The sequence below is a fragment of the Amphibalanus amphitrite genome, unplaced genomic scaffold (assembly GCF_019059575.1).
Source record: "Amphibalanus amphitrite isolate SeventyFive unplaced genomic scaffold, NRLGWU_Aamphi_draft 001166F_arrow, whole genome shotgun sequence".
Lineage (NCBI taxonomy): Eukaryota > Metazoa > Arthropoda > Thecostraca > Balanomorpha > Balanidae > Amphibalanus > Amphibalanus amphitrite.
The window spans coordinates 100,898-120,532 of NW_024882660.1; the positions used below are offsets into that span (position 1 = coordinate 100,898).

At 48.0% G+C, this 19,635-nt stretch overlaps 1 protein-coding gene and 1 long non-coding RNA gene across 2 annotated transcripts; both read left to right on the forward strand.

The window, feature by feature from the left end:
• The first annotated feature begins 395 nt into the window (after window positions 1–395).
• LOC122370765 (DNA-binding protein SMUBP-2-like) lies at window positions 396–8,092 on the forward strand. The gene is made up of 2 exons (XM_043346663.1): window positions 396–611; window positions 5,401–8,092. Exons 1-2 carry the CDS (start codon window positions 606–608, stop codon window positions 7,426–7,428), a joined length of 2,034 nt encoding a protein of 677 aa, XP_043202598.1. The 5' UTR covers window positions 396–605; the 3' UTR covers window positions 7,429–8,092.
• A 2,120-nt stretch (window positions 8,093–10,212) lies between these two features.
• Window positions 10,213–19,146, forward strand: LOC122370758. The gene is made up of 3 exons (XR_006254605.1): window positions 10,213–10,906; window positions 15,381–15,435; window positions 19,067–19,146. It is a non-coding gene; the product is annotated as an uncharacterized LOC122370758 (long non-coding RNA).
• Window positions 19,147–19,635: the final 489 nt, after the last annotated feature.

Below are 19,635 nucleotides of genomic sequence, written 5' to 3' on the forward strand. Positions count from 1 at the left end.
TATCTGGAGATATCTTGTCGCATAGAGATTTGCTAGAAATGCAATTGTCGCTACCAACTATACTTTGGTTGTGAGCTGTCTAAAATAGTGGACGTGGTTTTATGAATGTTGGGCGCACAAAGTGTGGAGAACAAATAATCGTCGTTCTGCACTGCCAAAAACGGATAAAGAAAGCGCAGGATCAATGCACCTTGCACAAATACTAGACAATTTTTCGCCAGCAAATGTCTAAAATTGATATACTTAAATTTATTTAGCAATCTTAATCCTTCATCATTGTTTTCTAATGCGCCGGACATTTTAGACACCTGTTTAGACACTCGCACAAATCTCGCATCTAGGGGTTTCCCACGTACCGAGGTGGAAAGTTATCGCGCTGTGGCAGCTCCGCTGCCGACAAAGGCTGTCGCCCTGCGAGGGGGAGCTGCGGGCGCCAACGGCCGGCGCTCAGTGGCAGTTGGGGGCTCGAGGGGCTCGAAAGGGAACACTGGTCTCCTCGTGGTCACTGGGTGTCGCAGCTCAGGAACGCCGTCACCCTTTTCGATCCTTCAGTCTTCACCGATCAAAGATACATCTACCTTCGCCGGCTGACGACTTCTGGAATCATGGAGGTAATTATAGCTTTTTTGTAGGAAATTGTTAGTCGGGGAGTTTTTTTGGATGATGAGTTTAATGAATGATTTAAGTAGGTTAACACTATACAAAGCTTTCTTCGCGAATGCATCAGCATGTATTTATGTGGATCTTATCTTCATTCCAACCGATTTTGCATGCAAAAAAAATCCCATTCATTTCAATTTCCACAGTTTTAGCTATTCTTAAGCCGTCCGGCCAGGGTCTTTTTCATTACGCGGACGGCCAGGGGGGATGGTAAGACCCCTGACATCATATCGCATACCATTCGATTCGGCTGATCACAAGGAACTCACGTCATTTTTGAAGATTTAGCCTCATTGTGTTCCATGTTATTAGTAAAAACGTAGTTTGACCTCGAGGCGACCCTATCTTCTTGCAGCAAGCAAACACCAAATTTATCACGTATTGATGTAAATTGAGGTGTTACAACACAAAAACGTTGAAATGGTGCATGCTTTTACAATTTGAGCCAATCAGCCGAATTTTCTAAGAATTTGTCGTGACCTCTAGATGACCTCAGGTCATCCGAATTTGGAAAATCGGGATGCAGGCTATTGCCACTCGGTGAGCATAGCATATCCGGCCAGTTTGAATCAAATTGATGAGCAACTCTAGATTCCATTGACAAAATTGTGATTTTTTCAGTGCCATTTTGATCATGTACCGGTTTTTGTGACCTGGCCTGATCTGAGGCCACTGGTACTCAAAAGTCAGAAATCCCAGAACACGTGTCAAAATTGATTGCCCCAAGTTGTCTGAAACTTGATGGCGCTACGTGCTATGGTTCTCACGCTACTAACGAAAAACTCTTTTATTCTGTTGCCGTTAGATTAGCCCAATTTTACCCTGACCTTGTACCGGTTTTTGTGACCTGGTGACCTGACCTGAAATGACTGGGACCTGAAGTTTCAGAGTAGGTGCCAAAAGGCTGCACCGGAGGGAATGCCGAATTTGGCGGCGCTACGCCCCGCCGTTTTTACGCTTTTTGCGAAAAACCTCAGTATCAACCTCCTGTCCCGGCCCGGCGAGGGTTAATTCCTTCTGTGTAATTTGTGAAATTTATACAGCTGACTTTGTGGCCTGACATACTCGTAGTAGCTGTAACAGAGGTAAATCCAGTATCCTGTCTTCAGCCAGGGGCTAATGGCATGGGGTGGCGTGTATTCTCACCTACCAGGTGCGGCAAAATTGAAGTTCGTCGGCACGATAAGGTCAATAACCATCATTTAGAGTTTGCACATGGGACCAGTGAGGCTGGAAGTGATGTAACTGTGACCGTCGGATCCGGCGTGAACAATAACCCCCAGATAATGTGTAGCACACGCCACACACACAGAAGGGCAGCACCGTCTAAGATGCCCAGGGTAGGTGAGACGCCCCATGTCGTTGTTTATGACACGATGGTTTTAATCAGCAGTACAGGTGCTACGGATACTATATTAGGCACATTATTGACGGAGTTCGCTGAGAGCCAATATCATTCAGTCGATTTCATAACCAAAAACATAGTTTGTGCGACTTGGGTTTGAGAGACCCGGGTAGGTCTTTCAGGCAACTTTGCCAAGGTGGGGGAGGCTTGGCCACACCAGGTTTTCTCGGAAAGTAAGAAAGATGGAAAGAAGCGCGGAAAAACGATAGATAGCTCGCTATAAGATCTTTCAAGGGTAATGTTGCATACCTACTCGATCGATGATTCGTATTGTTTGGCAGACATGTGCATGGATCCGAGTGATGGATCTATATGATCTCAAAGGATCTCGAAGCAAACTACATGTTATGGATCGATGATCCCACCGGATTCCGCGTGAAGAAAATGTACTTATCACCTCATAGGGTTTAACGGTAAACCAAGAGCATGGGTCTATGATCCAATTGTATCCATGCAGAACATTTGAAAACATGTTTTCAAATGTTTATATGTAAATAATCATGTCATAAACGAATTATGACGTGGAGTCACGTGAAATTTATTACTAAAACAATTTTTATGAGCTTCAACTTAAAGTGAATCCTCACTATTTCCGTTCTGTCAAAAAAAAAGACTCGGATTTTGATCCCAATGGATCTCTTCATAAATTGAAGGGCAGTATCTACATGTGGGGCGTTCCACGACAAATCGACAAATAAAAAATTAAATTTGCACCCTCATATTTTATTTTTCGCTGAAAACTGGTGTAGGGGTTGTGATGGGCGGGGAAGCCAGCTGTGGCAAGGATTTTTTTCTTCGAACAACGGTTTCCGAGATATAGCCTCGGGCAATTCCTGGAGGTCACGCTGCAACCCTATGTTTGGCGGCTTATAACTCAGAAATTATTGGTTTTCTATGATAAAACTTTATATGATTCAACTCACAATCAACCAACAAACATTTTAGGTATTTCGGACTTTTAATTTTTGAAAATTTTGATCACGTGACCTTTTGAATTATTTTTCGAAGAGTGACCTTGATATTTTCCCCACTGAAAGTTGCAATTTTGTCTGATGACGATTAAAGCCTTATCAATTGTCATTCATATGCGATAATAAAAAAGTGGTTATCGCCCTGAGTTGACCTCAAGTCAGGTCATTTTCATGACCTGTCCATTATTACGAGCGTGAGCGTCAGCGAGATCTCGAGAACAAAGCAAGATAGCGACAAGCGGTAAACGGTACAGGGTACACACGGGTAAGGTCTATAATTTTTACGGAGGTCATTTTCAGGTCAGGTCAAAGATGACGTCACAGGAGCAAAAATGAAGTCAAAATAGCGGCACTACATATAAATATGAAGTTTTTCTCGAATAACTTTCAAGGTATCCCAGTTAGGAACAAACTAATGGCACCATCGTGATTCTCTCGTCAATCCGCATCGAAACATATGTATGTTGACCTCGAAAGGTCGAAAGGTCAGAAGTTGACCTTAGGTCACGTGACCTATGAACATGCATTAAAATATTTTATTATTCGTAACTGTACTTAAAACTAATATTTTCAAAATGCAAGTGTAGTCAGTAGCTTGGTAGCGATCGTGGCGGATTACACGCCATTATTGTCCTGAGGCCCCCTTAGGATGTCATCAAAATTGTAGTGACATTGGCCTGAGCTTAGGATCGTCGCTGTTCCTCTGATGTCGCTCTATTATAATGGATCGCCATTTCAAACAATCGCTCAAACATGTGAGTCGCTGTTCTAGAGGTCGCTCAAAATGCAATCGCTGTTTTGAGTGAGTCGTTGTTTTTAACCCTCGCGGGCACAGGCCATTTTGCGTCCTTCGACGGCACAAGGGGGGGGGGTTGGTACGACCCCCCCCCCTCGCGTTTGGCCCCTGATCGAGCTAGAGCTTCGCGGAAAAAACGAACGTGTTGCCCGTCACGAGAGGAAGCCGATGATACCCAATTTTAAGGTCCTAGGTCATCGGGTGACCTTCCAGGTCAGGTCAATGACCCGAAAACCGGGAAAATCGGGAACTGTTAGAAAGTCGTAAAGTGTCGCTGCTATGTGATTTTCCGGGGGTGCTAATCACGAATATCGTGTTAGTTTTGATCACAGATGATGTCTTTAAGCATTTAGACCAGGTCGGGTCAGTTCAGGTCAGGTCAACCGGTAGGGGTTGTGACGGGTATTTGTACCTAATATGTGTCAACCGCCTCTGACAGCTACGTAACATGTTACGAAGGCACCAAAACTACTTCGTAAATGTTCAAATGGTTGCTAAATTCGAATTCAGCTCCAAAAACTAGCCTAGAAACATGTAAAACTCGAAAAAGTGAACAGAAGTCACCCGAGGTCACCAAAGGTCAATGACCTGACCTGACCTTCAGGTGTCCTTGACACCCACCCTTATGTATGGGAGCAACATCAAAGCACATGTTTGAACGTTTGAAACCACGAAAAGCTTGCAAACGCGCGGCTAATGCGAGCCGACATACGCCGAATCGCGATTCCGGCCAAACATGGTCTCGGAAAAGAGGTCACAGGTCAAAGGTCATTAGGGTCAGGGTCATCAAATTTTAAGGGTAGGTGTAAAATTGATCAATGCGAGGGTACTGAAAGTTTCGTCGCGATCGGCCGCTTTTTACGCGAGTTATTCGCGAAAAACCTTAGGGGGGGGGTGCATCAACTGTGCCCTGTGCCGGCGAGGGTTAAGTCGCTGTTTTCTAAATCTTTGTCGCGAACATCAAGAAAGATGCATTGAATAGGAAAATGTCATGTAAAGGTCAAGGTCAGGACAGGTCACCAGAGACGAACTAGAGAATAAGATAAGTGCGACACGTTTTTTGTGGATTATTTGACGCTTAACTAGAGCTCAATGGGCATACCCAATTAGCGCTATAGACCATGGCTATTTGGATAAAGTTCAGGTCTTGTTCAGGTCAAGGTCAAATCAAGTGTGGTCAAATTTTTAAGTTTGATTCTTTATTGTGTGCTGAATAGGTATACCTGTGGAAGTTATACCTACCTACTTCTTGAGAATTATCGATTATTTTTTAGAATATTCATCGATATAAGTTATTTCTTTCAGTTTTCGAGCTAACCAGAGTGTGTGGTGTATTTCAAGAGTGTGGCAATCCCTCCCCCCCTCACACACACACAAGTGTCACCCCCCCCCACACACACACACACACACAGCGCGCGCACGCACGCACGCACGCACGCACACACTAAAGCGACGTCGGCTTAGACTTCCATCCCGTGGATTAAGAAAAAATTCTGCAGTTTTCACGCACTCGTTCTTTTTATTGTTCGTCAAGTGCTACAATAATTGAGCATAATCTCTCTTTCCAGGAAACTACCGAGACATCTGAGACCAGAACCAAGCTCGCAACTTTGCATCTAACTCTGCTCGCGATTGAACGAGCTGAAGAAAAAAAGCGACAGGAGCAACTGAAAGAAGAAGATGAACTGTGTTTGAAGATAGATGAAACAAAGTACGAGGATAAGGTACTCCTTGTCATTCTTAAGCCTGAATCAGGAAAAGATCTGCCAAAACATGGTTTGGAGCTGGGCAGCCAGGTGATCGTCTCCCAGTCCCCGGTAGGTGAAGTCATTGAATACGATGATACGGGCCGTGGTCTGCGGCGCAGAGACGGACTAGAGGTGGACTTCTGGACAAGATTTCCTTACGCCGTTGTGACAGGACTGACGAAGATGGAGCTCACGCTGTCATTCTCACGCGAGGTAGGGTTCCTCACTGTTGGGAACACTGTCTACGTCAGCTCGATTGAAAATTCAGATTACTCACAGCTGTCAGCAGTACTGCGCTGGCTGAGGAATGTCGAAATCAGAAAATTATACGCCAGAACACCTGCTGCAAGCACGATCAGAGAGATGTTTAAAGAACACGAGGAGTCATCTGTAAGTTCAGAACCAGACGCGCCCGAGGCAGCACCACCCACCTGCACAGGCAGTTCGTTGGACAGTTCACAGCGTCAGGCGGTGGCGCTGGCGCTCCGGGATCGGCCGCTGACCGTCATCCACGGCCCGCCCGGCACCGGCAAGACCACCACCGTCGTGGAGGTGATCATCCAGCACGTGAAGCGGGCTCAGCGCGTGCTGGTCTGCGCGCCCTCCAACAAGGCCGTTGACAACGTGCTGGAAGGTGTCTGGAAACAGACCATGAAAGCAGACTGTGAACTGGACACAGATCACGTAATTCGTCTCGGACAGCTGGAACGAATTAATAAGGATCTGAGAGACTTCTCTTTGGACGCACAGCTGGAAAAATATTTTGAAAAGAAAGAGAAAGAAAAGAAGCGGACAAATTTGCTTCTCTACCGGCCGTATCAAAGGGAGGAATTGGTGGAGAACGCCAAGGTCGTACTGAGTACGCTGACATCCGTGCGCAGCGTATGCGAAGACACTTCTCCGTTCGACCTCTTGGTGATCGACGAGTGCGGCCAGGCGACGGAGGCCGCCTGCTGGCTGGCCATCCCACTCGCCAAGAAGGTGATGCTGGTGGGCGACCCGTGCCAGCTGCCGCCGACCATCCTCAGTCAGGAGGCGGCCAGCCGCGGTCTGGCCGTCTCGCTGATGGAGCGGCAGATGAAGCTGCATGGTGAGGGTATCGTCCACATGCTCGACACCCAGTACCGGATGCACGCAATGATCCAGGAGTGGTCCTCGAAGAACCTGTACGGCGGCAGACTCAAGGCGGCACCGACAGTCGCCAGCCGCCTGCTGACTCAGCTACCCAGCGTGCAGAGCACGAGTCAGACGCAGCCCACCCTGATGCTCGTAGATACAGCTGGCTGCAGGCTTCTTGAATCACAGGACGCCAAGACCAAGTCCTACTGCAACAAAGGCGAGGCGAATCTCGTGGTGTGTCATGTCTCGTCGCTGGTGAAGGCCGGGGTGTCGACTGAATCCATCGGCGTCATCACGCCGTACAAGCATCAGGTGGGGCTGATCGCTGGCCGTCTGCGCGAGGCAAATTTGAACGTGGAGGTGAACTCTGTGGACGGGTTCCAAGGTCGCGAAAAGGAGGCCATCCTGCTCTCTTTGGTGCGCTCCAACCCGCGCCGCCAGGTGGGCTTCGTGGGCGACCGGCGGCGGCTTAACGTGGCGGTGACTCGCGCGCGGCGTCACCTATACGTCGTCTGCGACACATCGACCGTGTGTCAGGATCGCACGATTCGCTCGCTGGTCAGTCACCTGAGGAGGAATGGAGAGCTGCGTGAGACCAGCGGCAAGCTCTGTCCGCATGGCAAGGCCTGCCAGGTCGTCGAGGACGACGATGACGTCGACGATCTGGCCTTCCGACTGGGAGCTACAAACCTGCGACGAACGCGGAAACCAAGGAAGCCACGCTACTAAAAGTGCGAAGACGTATACATACGTCGGCTAGTGTGCGAACTGTGGTGGGGCTCGCCAAGGTTTTAAGTGATCTTTTAGTCTAGCGATGGCTATGCAACGGCTGTGCAGTCTGCATTGGTATTAGGGGTTGATAAAAGAAAACTGCGATTTCAGTGTAATCTTCCTGATCGCGCAAAACCAAATGGTTGGCAACACTGCTATACTTGCCCGACACGTGTGGCAGGAGTTCCTCTGTTTGAAGTGAGCGCGCGTACTGCATATATGATAGGTAGTCAGTAGTCACATCTAAGAACTATCAGGAACCCAAGAAGCATTGGTTCCTGCTAGCTTTTGCATTGTTTTGCGCTTTGTGTTCTTGTATCGTGTTTTCTTGGCAGAACCAGCGATCGTAGAACGACGGTAGACGGAGCAGTCGATTGATTTTAACTCGTTTTGTGGAATGCCGTTTTTAATACATAAACAGGAGTATAGCTGTTGTCATAATGACAAAACTGCCTTTGTAGTTCGTAGGTCCTTATTTCGTTGCAAGTTCTTTCAGGTCGCTTTGCCCCTCTCTGGCCTCCTATAGTTCTGGAAAAGGCGATTAGGGCTAAGTAAACGACATTGGTGTTGAAAATGCTGAGGCTCAGTGATTTGTTTTCTTGATGAAATATAACAAGTCGTTCATCAGCCCACACAGGATCCTGGATAGTCCAGGGCTGCGGAGTCGGAGTCGGAGTCGGAGTCGGAGTCGGTCGGAGTCGACAGTTGTGACCGGAGTCGGAGTCGGAGTCGGAGTCACCGAAAATCTGTCGACTCCGCAGCCTTGCTAGGTCTGCGGAGTCGGAGTCGGGAGTTGGAGTCGGTCGGAGTCGACAATTCTGCCCGGAGTCGGAGTCGGAGTCGGAGCTGGTTTTTGAAAGCCGGAGTCGGAGTTGGAGTCGGAGTCGCCGAAAATCCATCGACTCCGCAGCCCTGCTGGATACCCACGGTATTTATTCCCTCAATCATATCCCCACGGTATAAGCAACGGGAGCCGCCCCACTGTCCACGGGGGGCAGGGAGAGTCTACCCAGGTCACTATTATAAAAGATAACATGACAAATGTCAATGGGAGCATAGGTCAGGACACGGTAGCCGGTGGATTCTGCCCCGGTAGCGAGTTACCTAAGTGTGGAACTACAAGTCGATTCTAGGGCTCTGATTGGTGACTTTGGTCGGGGGATGACGCTTATAGCATGACGTCACTCGCGTACTTGGCCGGACCAACGGCGCGGCGCAGGCGCGCCGAGCCAACCCAGAGGCTCTCAAACTCAATTGTACAGATCATGCGCATTGAATGGCGAAACTTCGGCGAGTTCGCTTGAGTTTGGAAGCCCCTGCCAGAGAACTGGAGACGGCCGGATTATTTGCTGGACAGTGGGCAGCGCAGATGGCGATTGACGGTGCCAAAAAGATGATAGGGAAAAAGGGGTTGAGACTTGAGCAGTGAATTATAAGCCTGTTGCATAGCTGAGTGGTAAATTGTAAAATACTTAAGGTTTGAAGAGATGCAGTGTAGTTTAGCCGACTCAGGGGCATTCTGCCGAGTTATGTAAGGCGGAAGGGTCGCAACTCGCAAGTCGTTTGTTTACATGATTGCCTGATTAAAATGTAAAGCGTACCTAATGTTTAGTTGATAAAACAGCGAGGTTGGGCATCTGCTCAATCCATTTCTTCTCTGCAATAGTGCATTCGCCACTGTAATTCATTGTAAGAGGCACTGGGCTGCGCCGCCTGTTAATTATTCCGAAACCACCAGTGAATTGTCACAGTCACTCACAACAATACGAATCGTTCAGTCGCGCGCTGGGGATCCGCCAAGTTTGAGTGTGCTGCAGAATGCAGACTGGACCGCCGAGAATATAACACTTCCGTCTCCCTGGGCGAGCGGCGCATTGGAGCCGAGGGAAACTGCTTCAGTTTTTTTTTTGGGCGGGAAGATACCCATGTTTGAAAATTATGTTCTGGAATGATGCGATAAGGAAAAGGACGGTTTCTTGAATTGAGGGCTGTGGAGAAGAAGCAGATTTTCTCATTTGCTACCCGATACAACGCGAAAAGACGCAAATGTTGCACATTGGGCTTAATAAGTCTAATAAAAGATAAGGGACTTCGTGAAGCATGCCTAACTGACCGCGACCCAGTTATTTGCCACTGCAGGTAGGCACTAGGTAGGTAGATAGGTACTCATTTGTAAACAGAGCGTTCCACCAACCCTCGCCAGAAATTCAATGAGCAGTTGCTTATCTTAAAACGTTTGAGTGCACCTAACAACCTTTAAAAATGACGTCCTCCCTTTCAATGGTTCGTTCGAAGACACAAAGCCAGAATCAGCCAAGCAATATCGGAATCCATTGCGCAGTGTGTCGACTGTCGGATGTGCCCATCCACATAGCATAGCACACACTGCTAAATGCAGGTACGCTCACCTACACATTAGGTATTTGAAGGACTTGATAGCTCATACACATGGAAGAAACGCATGAAATGTGATTAATAGCTGCAGCAGAAGTTTGGCGTCCGATGCCTCTTCGCCAAGTTAAGACCATGCCAATCTCGGCCACTGCCAGTCTGCCGCCGCGCCGGCACTGGCCATGGTGTGACGTCATCCGGCCGGCTCGGCGCTGGGTAGTTCCACACTTAGGTAACTCGCGCCCCGGTAGCCACGAGCACCGTCGCGGCGGCGGCGGCGCGGCAGCGGTCCGCAGAATTGCCCGTATAATCGGCGCCGCGGGCCGTTCTCACGCCCGGCCGGGGCGCGGCGCGGCGTTCCCACTTGTGGCGGCCGACGCGACGTCCGCCGGCCGGCCCGTGAGTCAGTGCGAACTGGAAGACGTGCTGGAACAGACGTGCGCCGCTCCGAGGAGACGGTCGAGGTGGCGAACAGACAGGTGTGCCGACGCGGCGCACGGTGCTCATAGACCGGTGGGTGGTAGGCTTGGATGGATGTGTGTGTCGGGTTAAGTGCTGTGAAGCTCAGACTTTGAGCTGGCTGGTGATTAGTTTGCTGTGGTGAAGTCGGACGGGAAAATGTGTGATATTAAGGAACGAAGGTATTGTGCAGAAACTACAGGACTGGGTGGCAGGGCGACGCTGCACGTGACCTCTCCACAGTGACCTCTGCTCAAGGTCGAGCCGTCACCTGACCGCCAGGTCACACGTCCTGACGGGGGTCTCTCACATCGCGACCTGACCCAGCGGCGGCGGGAGTGTGACCTGTCGGTCGCGCAGGTCATCCTGACCCGACCGCGGCCGGTGGGTGCAATCTGCAGCAGCCGGGCGGTCGGCTCCGCCGTGGAGTCGGGTGGCTGCTCGGGTGACCCAGCTTGAGAGCCCGCGGGCCAGGGTTACGCGCGGTCTGACCCCAGGGTGCAGAACCGGTGTCGGCGAGGTCAGCTTACCACGATTGACTGCAGCTGCAGTGCCGCCGGCCGAGGCTCCGCCTCACTTCATTCAGGTAAGTTGAGCTTTCGCTGATCTCATTGCCATTGCAGTCGGCATTGTTTCATTGATGAACTGACGTATACTGGTGAGTGTGTATCATTTTCACTGTGCTAAATATTTGCGTTGTACCTTATCACTGCACTCGCCCAAGTCGCCATATTGCCGAAGGTGATAAAAGTGTAGCACTATCGTCTATCATGGCTGGTATTTTCTTTCTACATCGGTCTTGCTCTTACTGCAGTGGAATTTCTTATCGCTATAATCCCCATCGGTCTTTATGTCGGCACTTGTCTGAAGCGACGTACCTAGATGTTGCAAGTGTGAGATGTTCGTTTTCTGGAGCAAACGGAGACTATAACGTGACAACGGGCTGGAGGCTGGCGGTGTTTCCAACACACTCATTGTTTCCTAACAGACTCTTTGTTCTTTGAGACGTGTCCTGACAGACGGCATGTTTTGTGGTCGACTTTGAAGGAGTTGTTCATTGCCATCATCTGGTGACAGACATCCCACAGAACAGTAAAGACGTGTGGTCCTTCTAGTTTCTACGTGTTCAACTGCTAAGCTGGGTAGGCATGACTACGGTAATGACTCAAATGGGTAAAGCAGAAATGGGGAACATTGTCAATTCATTTTACAGCTACCTAATGCATTCCAACGAATATGCCCCTCCGAAAATCCTCATGATAATTATCTGTCCCTTGATAAGTTAGCCGTTTAAAGTTTAGTCCTAGTTGTATTCCAAATTCCAATAAGGGTATCAATTTGCTTACAATATGTCCATTATCTTATTTTCCCCTGAATAATGATAGAAACCTTTGTAAAATACTTATTAATGCAATGTCGCTATATAAACCATTGCCCAACCAACTGCAAGTGAAGTGCAGCTGTTGACTGTTCTCACTGCCAGAATTACATACCTTATACCTACAAGACATACCTACATACCAACAAGACATTTTAGGGCAGGCTGTCGCGCTGCATATCTCGCATAAGCAGATGGAAAGCGATCGCGTTAGTTGATATCTAAGGCGTCAGCTGTTCACTGTTCATGCCTATAAGGATTTCAGGGATTAGGCTAAGACCATTACCGATATCTAAGGCGAAATCCCGTGCAGAGTCCATGTTGGGCTATCAAGCGTTTGGTTGCAATACTATCAGAAGGTAGCACAAAGCGACATGGCTGCTTTGCCGTTCGTCCATATGCACTGCTCAGTGCTCAGTGTTCACATCTGTGGCGGCTTCAGTTTCCTTATTGGTCATGCCTGAGGCCGTTAACTATATCCATGTACGGTTATGAAGGTAAAACCGTTATTGCTTTGTAATCGGCGGGTTATTGGCACATTCTTGGCTTTTCCCGACCTTTCTCCTCACTCACACCATATACATTTTCCTCGTTGATCGAAAATCATCGGCTAGCTTCACGATGTTCTGAATATGATCCCTTATACACTGTCGGTCGAACACTGTCGGCCCAGTGCCCATCCTCGACCTAACCCTGACCCAATCGCCACCAGGTAAGTTCCTTGCCACCACACAGCGTCCGCTGTCCGATTTTTATCACAACGATTGGACACAAACAACGACACCGAATGGCAGTACGGCGGTCCTCCCGGCACACATTAGTCGCGTTGGACTGCGCGTCAGGGGCCGAAAGGGCGGCGTACAAATGACATCCGCCGGCGCAGTTATTCGTCAGTTGTCCGCTGTTCCCGCGCCGCTTCGTTCTGTTCATCACTCCCCGCTCCGTCACCATCGGTGTCCCTCCCCTCTCCCTCGCCCTCCTCCCCGTCCCTTCCCCACCGCCACCGCCACCGCCGCCGCCCACCGCCGTCGTCCCATCCGGAGCCGAACCGATTTGCCGGTCGCCGCCGTCGCCCCGCCGCGGCGCCGTTCCCACGTTGTCCGAGCTCCGGCCGAACGGTGGGTCGGCTCGTTTGCGAGCTTGATGACTGCTCGTAGGCCGGGTCAAAGGCCAGGCGCCGCCGACCCCGGCACGCCATTGAAGCCAGCACGTGGCACGAGAGGCGCACGGATGGCGGCACGATCGTGCGTCGTGCAGCGCCAGCGGTGCGCGGTGGGTGGCGCGGTGTTGGGAGAGTGGGTGGCGGTTGAGAGCGGATTTCCGATACCCCTGCCCCCTCCTCCCCCTCATTGTTACGGTGCAGTGGTTGCTGGATGGTCTGATGAAGAGTAAATGTTGGTTCGTGATTCTCGGTTGGAGTAATGGGCTTAAACTTTGGTGCACAATGAAGTGCGTGCCTGTCATGCCATGCGCTGTTCATCCGCATGTAATTTAGGGGTCATGGGATCACCTTTGTTGACCTGTTACGCCGCGCTTGCAACGGTGAAATAATTGCGGTAGAGTGTTGTTGGAAACCGCATCAAGCTTCTATTAAAAAAGCAGACTTTGTGAACATGTTAAAAGAGTACCAACTTCATTTTACATTAATCAAATATGCCAGATATTTTCTTTTATCCACTGGCGGATCCAAAAATGCGGTCTTGGACTCTTGAAAGCTGCAGGTGGGGGGGGGCATACCCTCATAAGCGGTTCTCCAAATTCCAAAAACTCATCAGATTTCGATTCCTTAAGCAATGCTGTGCACTTTAACGAATGGACCCCGGTTCGTAAGTCGTAAATCGGGAAAAGTTTACGCCCCCCCCCCCCCCCTGTGGTCGGTCACAAATTTTTCCCCATAAAAGTTGCTTAGTTTTCGTTTTATTGCCGAAAAACCGCAAATTTTTGTCGATTTCGTTGGCTGCGTGGGCCATGGGGGACGCATTTGCTCCAAATGCCCCCGTGGATCCGCCATTGGCTACATGAACACTTGAACAGCAATCAGACTGTGCCTCGTTCCCCAAAGTTGAGCGTAACGTCGCACGTTTGACCGGCGCCCAAACAGAGCACTGATGACAGAACCGTATATGAGGGACCAGCTACCACCTCGGGGCGACGCTTCTAGCGCGGCTGGGTGGGTACTGGCTACAGCCCAGCGGGTGTGTAGTGTTGAAACTCGGACAACCGACGTCCGCTGTCTTTTGTTTCGGCAGTCCATTGCTTAGCATGAAGGCTCACAAGATCGGAGTCCCGTGGCACAGCGGACGGAGTCTCGTATTCGGATATCCAAACCATCGCCACCGGCAGCCTGCTGGACGGACGGCGGCTTATTAGGCGTCAAGTGTTCGTATTCATCTCATAGATTTGTCACTGCCCAGCGTTCAGAAAGTCTGCATGGTCTGCGTTTCAGCACCCATACCTATGTTGCAAAATCCGTTAGTTTTCTGGCAACATAAAAAGCTGTCTACAATAAGCTAATCAGATAAGTATACGATAAGTTGTCTCTTTGCATGCTTGCTGCCATTTCGGCTCGACTACTATAGCAAGATAAAAAGGACTACGTCTCCCTACATCTGACAAACTTTTTGATATACACACTTAAATTATATAATTAAAGGTAGACTGCCACCTTTTTTCCACAAAACGGTTTTCACTAGAGCTGAGCCACCTATGTCCCAGACTGAAGTCGGTTTTCCGAAATTCGAACCCGTTTGCGAGAAATCGGAGACCAAAGTTCAGTTTGATGCCATTTTTTTTAGTCCAAGAAAACCGACATCTCTACTGTTTATCGATAACTTTGAAACATGAATTTTCTTATCTTTTGGTAAATATATGTCAAAACTTTGATTGTTTCGAGATCAGAGAAGAATTTTGGAGTGTCAAAATAAAAGTTAAACCTATATATTCGGTAGTTCATTTTTTCCAAAAAAGTGTGGGAAATGGGGTTTAACATGGGCCAGACCCATTTCAAATGAGCCATGATTTTTAAATGTTTTACGAACTTAAATGCAAAATAAATTAAACATGGCCAATTTCTTATGAAATCATATATTAGTAAATCATAAAATACCTTACTTTTTCAAATAAAATGTAATAATCTTATGACCTTGAAGTCTAGTGATGTGTAAACATTGTCGCTAGACATTAACCGATTGATAATTGCATGATAATCGACAATTTGTTTCGCGATTCACGTGATGATACTTTGTCAGGTGAATTCTAAAATTTTGTTTTGTCCAGGGAATAAATCATAGGCCGATCTGAGAAAACTTTTTGAAGGTGGCAGTCTTCCTTTAACTATCAACCTTTCCCGAGGGTTGGGGGAGCAGAATACATAGATTTTGTGCGCTGGAACATATCGAATCGAGATTCTAGCCTGACGTGGTCTTGAGAAGAGGTCGCATGTTAGTCCAGGCTTGTTAAATTTTCAGGGTAGGCACAAAATGGATTAACATGAGGTCACCTTAAACGTTTTCTTTTTATTCGTCCATCTTTACGAGAGCTTCGTGAAAAAACGCGGAAGCTGGGCTAAATCCGCTCCCTCCCCCGTATAAGGGCGAGAGCTACTTTGTTCCTTTCTGTGATTTTGGTGGGCATGCGTAGCGGATCCGTGACATCAACTGACTTTGGTTTGTGCTGTTTTCAGGCTGACCATGCAGCTGAAAAATGACAACATATCCCAGGCACATCATAATGCTGAGGTAAATGCCGCATGGAATGCCGCACTAAAAAAAAAAAAATGCTGTCAGATTAGGATACATGCATGCCTAAGTATTAGATGGATGCCATGACCGCTAGCGACGATATCGGAAGGTGTTAGAAGATGGTATTTATAAAATTGCACCATTAAAAATGAGCATTTGCCTAACTGTTATAAGAGATGTATGTGCTTGATAGTAAAACAATGACCTAAAATGCACCTCTCCTGGGTCCAATCTTACCAATGCCGTAAATAGGATTTGGCAGCACTGGCCGGAGTTACATAACGGCACTGATATCAAAAATATCCTTTTTATTTACACCCAGCTACTCTTGTCCAATGATTTTGGTAGCGTTAATGATTATGAATGATGCCTGAATGAATGAATAAATGAATGTGGAAATTATTGGAATAGTTCTGAATGTTACCAAATGCCGTGAATGCGCATTCACGGCATTTGTGTCACATATCGTAACATGTTTGACCACCTTCATTGTTTGTCTCGAAAAGTTTCTCTTTTATCTATACTACTATTTGAACAGGATCCGTCTGTTTGTTTGTTTGTTTGTCCGCCACGCCGTGTAGTGGGCTCAATTTAGCCGGCCTACAGGGCAGACGGTATATCGTAGGGGGTTGAAATTTGCACACCTTATAGGTGACAGAGCAGGTCAGCGCCTTTTCTAGGTTTCGACTCGCTGGGGTGCACGGTTCGCGCGTGAGGCGCGCTGGAAGAACGCCAATGAAATTTTGATTGGTTCGTAGATCTTCATTGAGAGCCGGGGTCGACAAACTTTGTGGACTAAATGCATGCCGATCGGCGACGGGTGCCTCGCATTGGCGGATGGGCAGGTTTTAATTTGAATGAAAAGTGGCGAAAAAATGTGTTGATTGTCGCTAAATGGGTACAGTTTGTGATAGGAATTTACAAATGCACCGCGTTTGCCGCAAGGCATCACATTGGTCACAGGGCGTCATTTTTGCCGCAAATCGCACGGTTTTGTCAAATATGGTCCGATATGGGTGCAATTTGGTGCCAGGATGCATGCTCAACCAACAGGTTCAGATGCGCCGCGTTTGTCGCAGTGCGCCACATATGCCACAAAGCGCCATTTCCGACAAATTCGATTAAGCGTAATGGAATGGCACGAATAGGGGCAGGGCTGGGAACACTTAAAGTCTGATATTTTAGTACTGATTGGATCCAATTATTCTGTGACCTGACATGACCCAGCGGTGTTGGTAGGGGTAGGGGTAGGGGTAGGGGTAGTGGTAGTGGTAGGAGTAGTAGTAGGGGTAGGGGTAGTGGTAGGGATAGTAGTAGTGGTAGGGGTAGTAGTAGGGGTAGTGGTAGGAGTAGTGGTAGGGGTAGTAGTAGGGGTAGTAGTAGTAGGGGTAGGGGTAGATGTAGTGGTAGAGGTAGGGGTAGGGGTAGTGGTAGTGGTAGTGGTAGTGGTAGTGGTAGGGGTAGGGGTAGTGGTGGAGGCAAAAGCAGAACAGTGTCCCGGGCTGATCCCAGCGGACGAGAGGTGACCTATGTGACCTGGCCTGACCCAAAGCGACCGGGGCTGACCCCTTTGACCCGTCTTGACCCCGTATCAGCCAAATTATATCCAACAAAGCCCTCAGAACAGTTCTTTTTTAAATTCTCTTCACATTTCCGCCCATATCTTTGCTTCTAGACGACACATCGATTTGAATCGACCACCGTTCGAAAGCAAATTGACTGGTGCCGCAATTTTTTCCTACCACGCAGCAAAGCAAGTGGCGCAGCCGCTTGTCTATACTACTATTTGAGGAGGGTGCGTCTGTCCGTTACCGAGGTCCCGACTTGGTGGTGCTTTGCGTGGACTACAGGCCAGACCGTTGCACCTAGCCCGGTGAAATTTGCACAACTTATAGATCAAGGATGCGCGACGTGCCTTTGAGGGGTCTTTTCTCGATCGGATTGATAGGGAGCGCGTGGCGCGTGCTCAAAAAGTGCAAATTCGCGTCATAGACTTTACATGTATAAATCGGCGTGCGAAATCGGGCGAAAACGGCTAATTTTGGCCGACACGGGTCCAGTTCCCGTGCAATATCTTGGTGACCAGGGGTCCGACCGGCACGGGGAAAACAGCATCGTGTACAGAATTGAAGGGGCTATTGAATGGTGTGCAATGCAGAGGATAGCACGCGCCACGTGCACCGGAGAGGGCACTTTTATTTGAAAAATTGCGGTTTTTGAGGGATTTTGGAATTAATTTTATTTTTAGGTGACCGTTAAATGGAGCGAGTTGAATCAACGCCTATTTGCAAGAGAAAGGTACCGCCTCTCATATAAAAATTGTGAATAGCTAATTGATCGACGCCAAGGTGGTACAAATCGCTAGAGAAAATGGTGTTTGTCGATGATGTGCCACTTTATTAATTACACGGGTTTTGCTGCATAACCTGATACGTTTGGCAATTGAAAATGGCACCGTTGGAAAGAGCATTCAATTCTGTCCAAGATTCACTCTTCATGTTTGCATGATGAGCAACAGTATTCTTAAAAATGTAAATGTTCCAAACATTACATTGTCATTTTTAGCGAAATTCAGCGATGGCCCTCAAAAGACTTCACGCCAGTTTTCGAATCATTCTAAAGTAGAACGCATGATAATACGACACGGGCACCTCGATGCGATGTATCTTTTTGTTTTCTTACAAAATGCTTGGCCGTCAAAAAGCAATCGAACGAAATGGATATCTACCAACCAAATCGACACAGACCAACCCAATCCTACCCACGGGTCAAAAAATCCCCCCTTCGCGTTGCGGAGCACGCGGGTAACCCTAGTTTAAATACTACGGGTAATCAGACAAATATCGATGAGCTCTAGGACCACTAGGACAACTAGGAGTTCTAGGATAGTCGTTATTCATATTTATTTATTCGAAAATTGCTTAGAAAACCACCATTTTCAAGTGACGATTCTTGTCATACATGATTAAAAATTGAATCTTTAGTGTATTATGTAGTGTGTACCTATTTTGCAATGTTTTGTGAAAGTTGGTGACTGAAGTGATATGTTAGGTGATGCAGCCATAATAGGATTTTTAAATGTAGCGGCAGTATTACTTTTGCTACCCTTGCTTTGCTGCTGATAACTGAACATCCGTCCGTATGAATTCGCACTACGCATGTAGATACCTACTTTATACTGATTGTTCAATGTTCATATTTATTGAATGCATAATTGAGCAACAAATTGTAGACAAATCATTATCGGAATAATTACTTGCTTTACGTTACATGTGCCACATATGGATATAAATTTCATCTCATTTTTAAGCTTTTAACTTTCTTCTGCACTTTATAAAGACGCTTTTATGTCTGTGGTATGCGCATAATGCACCGTCATGCACCTACAGATATGTAGGTGCAATGTAGATATAAATGTTTTTGTACCACGTGAGCTTAATCTTTGTTCAGGCTTGATCTAACAACTAGCGGTAAATTTCACACCACTCATGGTGGATTTCATCTATCACCTTATGATCTCCTAAATCAGTCAGCTATGATCTCCCTGGCCTGTGTCCGCCCACTCCTGACACGACACTTACACGACATCATCTGACCCCGCATCTGACACCGTGACACTGACTGACAGGTCTCTGCCGCGTCAGCCGCCTCGAGTGTCCCGCTGCCGCCGCAGACGGCCCAGGTGGAAGTCCCTCCCCTGCCGCCGCGGCTGAGGTCAATGGCGGCACCGCAGACGCCGCCCAAGCCGACCAACCTTCAGGCCACAGGTTAGATGACAGGTCAGCTGACCTGCCATTGTGAGGGACGTGTCAGATTGTGCACGACTTCTGAGCGTTGGCAATCGGGGATTCGAGAGCTAGATGATGTGTTCATTGTGCTAGGAATACAAAGCTGAATTTAATAGCAACTCTGCAATGAGTTGAATTATCGGAAGAGGCGTCAAAACCGAACAAAAGCGAATGTTGTCCCATTGAAATGTGTCGTCTGTGCAACGTAACGTCACGTGTTCATAATTGAAAGGTTTCCTTACCACAACATGAAATAGTGGATTTTTTAGGTAGTGACCGCTTTCAATTCTGAGAAACTGCTAGCCCCATGGACTCAATCATCATCATCTCTCCTTATTCCTTCTGATCCCCTTTGACTCCCAAGCGCCCTTTATCCCAAACGCCCAAACAGCCGTTGCTCCGGCTACAC